Source organism: Plasmodium fragile, assembly GCF_000956335.1.
Source record: "Plasmodium fragile strain nilgiri unplaced genomic scaffold supercont1.60, whole genome shotgun sequence".
NCBI classification, from domain to species: Eukaryota; Apicomplexa; class Aconoidasida; order Haemosporida; family Plasmodiidae; genus Plasmodium; species Plasmodium fragile.
The window spans coordinates 111-5,962 of record NW_012192640.1 but is presented as its reverse complement, the minus strand read 5'-3'; the positions used below and the strand labels follow the sequence as shown (position 1 = coordinate 5,962).

At 34.8% G+C, this 5,852-nt stretch overlaps 1 protein-coding gene across 1 annotated transcript; it reads right to left on the bottom strand.

The window, feature by feature from the left end:
• Window positions 1-1,995: 1,995 nt before the first annotated feature.
• On the bottom strand, window positions 1,996-3,537 carry AK88_04325 (uncharacterized protein; the record flags this gene model as incomplete). Its single annotated transcript, XM_012481935.1, has 1 exon — window positions 1,996-3,537. The coding sequence occupies one exon, from the start codon at window positions 3,535-3,537 to the stop codon at window positions 1,996-1,998; it is 1,542 nt and encodes a 513-aa protein (XP_012337358.1).
• Window positions 3,538-5,852: the final 2,315 nt, after the last annotated feature.

The following is a 5,852-nucleotide window of genomic DNA, read 5'->3' as shown; positions in this document are numbered from 1 at the left end:
TTTTTTTTTTTTTTTTTTTTTTTGCGGAATTTATGTCAGGGTTATTACAATTTGAATTAGCATTTTTTATATTATGGATTATTTAGAGTTTTGCTAGACGTGCGAAAGGGGACAAGCTCGGGTTTATTGCATTCATTTCGATGCTTTTTTTTCCACGCGAATGGTATATATATATATATACACACACAGTGTACGCAACACATATACGTACCTCAAAAAAAAAAAACAAAAAAAAACAAAAAAAAAAAAAGGAAATGTATACGACATGTGCACACACATGCAAGCATATAGATATGTCTATATATGTACACATAGATTTATATGTATACATATGTATATATATTTATATATACGACGTATACCTACGTGTAGGCCCCATGTACATATATACATCCATACGTATCAATATGCCTGCATGTGCCACTTGTACGCATATGCAAATGTATGTGTAATTATAATTTACCCCCCCCCAAACAGTATCATAGAAATACATTTACCCATTTATAATTAACTCATTTTTCTCCTATAAAGGTGTATACACTTATTTAGATTTTTATGTTTTGGCCCAATGCTAAAATACATGAACAATGTGAAAAAAAAAAATAAAATAAAAATTTCCTCATCCGTGGCAGCATCTTTTTTGTACATGAAAAAAAAAAAACAAAAAAACTGATAAAAAAAAAAAAAAAATATATATATATATATATCCGAAAAATTCCCACAACTCAAGGAAGAAATTAAATGCGTTATACTTCCTCGAATGACACAATGGGAAGACCAAATTAGAACAATATGATATTTAGTGGCAATTATTCCATTTGAACAAAGTGAACTGCTGTTGTGATAGCATTCCCTTTTTATCTGCACTCTCCAGTTGCGTTCAAAGGAACATGTCGCGTGTTTCTGTACTCACACGTCGTGAGGAGTAAATATCCTTTATGCTTCATTTTTGTTGTAGACCTCACGTTTGCCCAGACAAGGAAAATATTCATTTTCATATCCGCCGTGTGATACCATCGGTGACCACAAGCAGATGGAACACAAAATAGAAACAAAAAGACACCATTTTGTAAATCCCATTTTTATCATAAATATCTTTGAAAAGTATACATTCGCTCTTACTTCGGTTTTGCGTTATCTTACATAAAAAAAGTACAAAAAAAAAGAAAAAGTTCAAAACGCTTTAAACTATGTTTGTAAGTACTCTCTACATAGAGACGGCAACAAAAGCAGAAAAAATTAAGAACAATAAAAACGGTTTGCAAATCGAGCAAAAAGAAAGGACAGGGAAAACGAAATTGAAAAGGATACGCATTAACAGTTTGCACTTAAAAATAATTAGAACGAATAACACAAAGCTCACACGTAGAACAAAAAAAAAAAAAAAAAAAAATTCCCCATCCGGGGGAGCATTTTTTTTGTACATGAAAAAAAAAAAAAAAAAAAAGTTACATATAAATATGGAGAGCTATATCAAACAATAGCTGTTAAACACAATTTTACTCATATACACACGAATGCCATTTTAGCAAATACTCAAAATACATGTCGTTATAATGAATAAATTTTTTCAATTACAACAATTATGATAATTATAATGATGTAGAATTGGGGGATCATTCGAAGGATGCATATGTTCATACATGTGCATACATACAATTTTGTAAACAATACATGAATGAACTTTGGAAATTTTCCCAAACAAATTTAAAAAAAAAAAAAAAGAAGGAAAGCTATACGACTGAACTTATTTTTTTATAATCACTTTATAGGTAATAATATACGATATGGTATATAAGGACGTTTCATGATGATTTAAAAGTTGTGCACAACTCTTACCCATGCGCATATGCATATGTCTAACTTCAATTTATTCTTCATTCAATATAGCATCATACGTCTCACTTGATATATATATATATTTTTTTATATTATATTATACATGGAAGCGGATCATACAAAGCGAATACACACAGTTGGAAATTTGGACGATGCCTAGAATAAACATAAGTTATTAAAATGTTTCACATTTCTATCTTTTATACTTTTACACCATTTGGCAAATAATTCAGAGTCGCTGAGCAGTTGCTCTGAGGAAGTAGCACCAAATGAAAACAAGTCTTCGATCGATTCCCAAATGAAGATATTAGGTTGGTTGGGAATTGTGCCCTGATTTCTACCAATGTTCATCTGTTGGTTATTCCCACTGGCACCTCTGCTACGCACATTTTTTTCGCATGCATTTGGACGCGTATCTAAGAACAGATTGTGATTAATACTTTGGCTTATTTCGGGATTCACAGCTCCTCCTACACCACAGTTTCTATTAACCACCCCATGTTCTTTACTCCACATATTTTCATCATAACTTCTACTCATATGTACGTCCTGATTTATTCTCTTAGTTGGGTTTGTTTGGAAGTTCGGCAGATTAATGTCGAGGGCACTGCCACGAAATAATTCATATTTTGAAACTTCTTCCTCATCGTTAAGGTAATCCAAATGCAGAAAATTCATATCTACAATGGAGTCTTCCCAACTGTTATTTTCTTCCGACTCCTTCTTCTCGTATTCGCTAGAATATGTGTTTCCTGGGGAGGCGTAAAGAGCATCCACATCGAAATTCACTCTGTTACATATATTTAAAAAGTTATCATTCAGCTGGAATAAACCATTTTCCATCACTGTGCTGTTCTCGAATAGGTGTGTGCTGGACAGGACATCTGGAACCCTTTCTTCTTCTAATAGGAAGTTGTGTGTATGCTTCGTTCGTTCGTCATATGGAGCCTCTGTTCGCTCGATGGTGCGATTGCTATCTCGTTCTTTGCTCCATTTACCCTGACTACAATCTTGCAATAGATTGATTCCATGATCTTCTCTCAATTTTTCTCTACGGGCTTCCCACACTTGGGCGCCATGTTCGTACCACATTTTTCCTGGACGCTTGGCCCCACTCCTGCTTGCATCTCTTCGCCACATGTTACCCCCATTTCGATCCCACTTCTTGCCCCATTTTGTGCCAGGCAATATGCCCGTCTCATTTGTCCCTTTGACGGTCGGTTTTCCCTTCTGCTGGTAGTGTTGTGTGCCTAAACTAGAATCAACATCGGAGAGGGGAAGAGATTGCCTTTCGTTTTCCCCTTCCTTTGATAATCTTAAAGGTCTAATTTCTTCAATACCATGAGCAAATCTGCACTTATCCTGATTCATACATTTTTTCTTCTTCCAGAAATAACACAGAGTAGTTTTGTAGGTAGCTAGATCAGTACTTGGTTGCAACTTTTCAATTCTATGGGCATATTTACAGTTAGGGTTACAGCAGGGGATTTTTTTCTTAATGCTTTTGCACAATTTTGTATTTTCTAAGTTTGGTAGAGGTCTTAATTCTTCCAGCACATGAGCATAGTTGCAGTTGTCTTTATTTACACATCTGTTTTCTAGGAAGTGTTTGCAAATTTTGGTTTTCGTAAATTGGTATTTTATGTCAGCCGGTTGGTTCATCTTGCGAGTATTGTTTATTTGTGCCGGTGTATTCATGGGTGCGTTGTGCAGTGTGCAAAACAGTGCAGCTGTGACGAACAATAAAAGGTAAATAGAGAAGAAATGCAGCTGTGATTTGTTGCGGATAGAGATGTTAACTCGAGAACGAATGGGGCAGGTGGTATTAAATAATGTTTGTAAAAGTGTCTCCAAAGAAGCAAACACTATATGCATAATAAAAAAAAAAAAAATGGTGTAACGGGAACTACTACTGAGACATAAGACGGGTGGGGGGAGAGGTCTATATGATCGGTGTGTTACCTTAACGCGAAATAAATATATTTTCAAAAACAATTTTTACAAAACACTTGCGCACATGTACTGTAGGGCGCTTCTACTGAAACATGAGGACAAGTAAATTTTCGTAAAAACATAAGCAAATAGTTCCTATTAATATGTACAAAATTGTTGTGTGTCTATTAAAAAATGCCTTTTAAGTTTTACAAAATCATAAAAGTTATCTTAATGTCTATTAAAAGGTGATGACAAGTGGTACAATGAGGTGATAAAAGTCATTTGTATTTTGGGTAAATGTAATTTATAAAATAAAAAATATATTATATATTTACGTGTGTACTATTACAAATAAATGTGTGCGACGATTTCATCTTCATGCTTACAATTAAAAGCGGCCAAGATGGAGGGGCAAAAATTTAAGGTCAAATATGAGAAAAAAAGGCCCTTTTTGTTGATCACTATTAGATCACTATTAGATCACCATTAGATCATTATTAGATCATTTTTCGCTTCACGTTAATATATCTCTAAAAGCAAAATGTCGAAAAAGTCTACGTGAGCCCGTTGTTCGAAAAATCGCAAAAAAAAAAAATATATGTACTAAAAAATTACCCTTTTTTTTTCATGACATATGGTCAAAGTATTGTATACGTAATGGTGCTTGCACAAAATATGAACTTTTTTTGACGTTATTTTTTTTAAACATAACTTTTTGGTAATTTTGAGCCTTTTTAGACAAAAAGGACGTGAGTTGCATCGTGAAGGTTGTACCAGTTTGGTGCACGTACAAAGTGGTCGCATGCGGGAGCAGATCACTTCGAGCTACTGAGGAAAAAAAAAAAAAAAAATACACGTATGTGTATATATATACATATATACATGTGCACATATTCCTTTATACACTCACATGCGGCATGCAGAATTAACACACGTCTGCATGGGGCAAGGACGCTCGTGTGAACATTAACCAAGTGCACAGACAACTCTATTTTTTAATAACAAACAAATGAGGCAATCTCCTTTTTGAACAAAGTGGGCTGCACCAAATAACCCCTTTTCCCGCAAAGACATCTTCTCTTGTGCCTTAACGAAACAAAGGTGCTAAACAATTGCCCCCAATTTATCACCCGTTTCAACACGCCGTTTGAAAAAAAAAAAAACAAAAAAAAAAAAAAAGTCGGTGTGTATATATAAATAATGGTCACTCTGTCTTTACCATAAAAATGGATTTTTTTCCTCATAATAAAAACTATTCGCATTAAATTGAGGCCCAAAATTTTGTTCTTAAATGTATTTTCACCCTTTGGACAGGGGCATATCTGTTGTGTTGCCACTCTCACGGGCCATGCAACGGGATAACTGCGCGTGCAGGAATTGATGCATGTGCGATGTTGTTTGTACGCATGACTTCACGTGAAGGGCAGTAAATTTATCAACTATCTATATAGAACCTCCCGTAAATATTGCAACGCCTTTAATGGAGGAAAAAAGGAGGAACAAACAGATAGACGCACATTTATGTTAAAGGGTTCCCCATGCGAAAGATGCCAATTTGGGTGTAACTCCGCGTTGGACTTTCCTCATCATGGTGTTTAAAAATTAAAAAATAAAAAAAGGATTAATTAAAATTTGCATTAGTTTGAAAAAAATATCAAAATAGGGGTTAAACCCCAACTGAGGAATAGGGTTGACGGAAAAATTGTCTTAAGCGTCACGACTACACGAAATTGATGGCGAAATGGCAGAAGAATGACCACCTCTTGGCATGTCCGTCGCAATGCAAACCCCCCACCACGACAGTTTCCCGTCTACCCATTTATAACCCTATACAGTGTTGTAATATTAGAAGGTAAAAATTTTGTCAATGGTTGCACAACACATATGTTTGCTCAGGCTTATATACATATGCATATGTGCATGTAAGTTGACACGTGTACGTGCCCTTTATGTTAAGTTTAATTAAAAAAAAAAAAAAAAAATAGGGGCCCGCTGTGGAGGAGCGCGGCAAATATAACCATAAGACGATAAAACCATAAAGCGATAAAACGATAAAACTAAGCGACGTAAAATGGAAA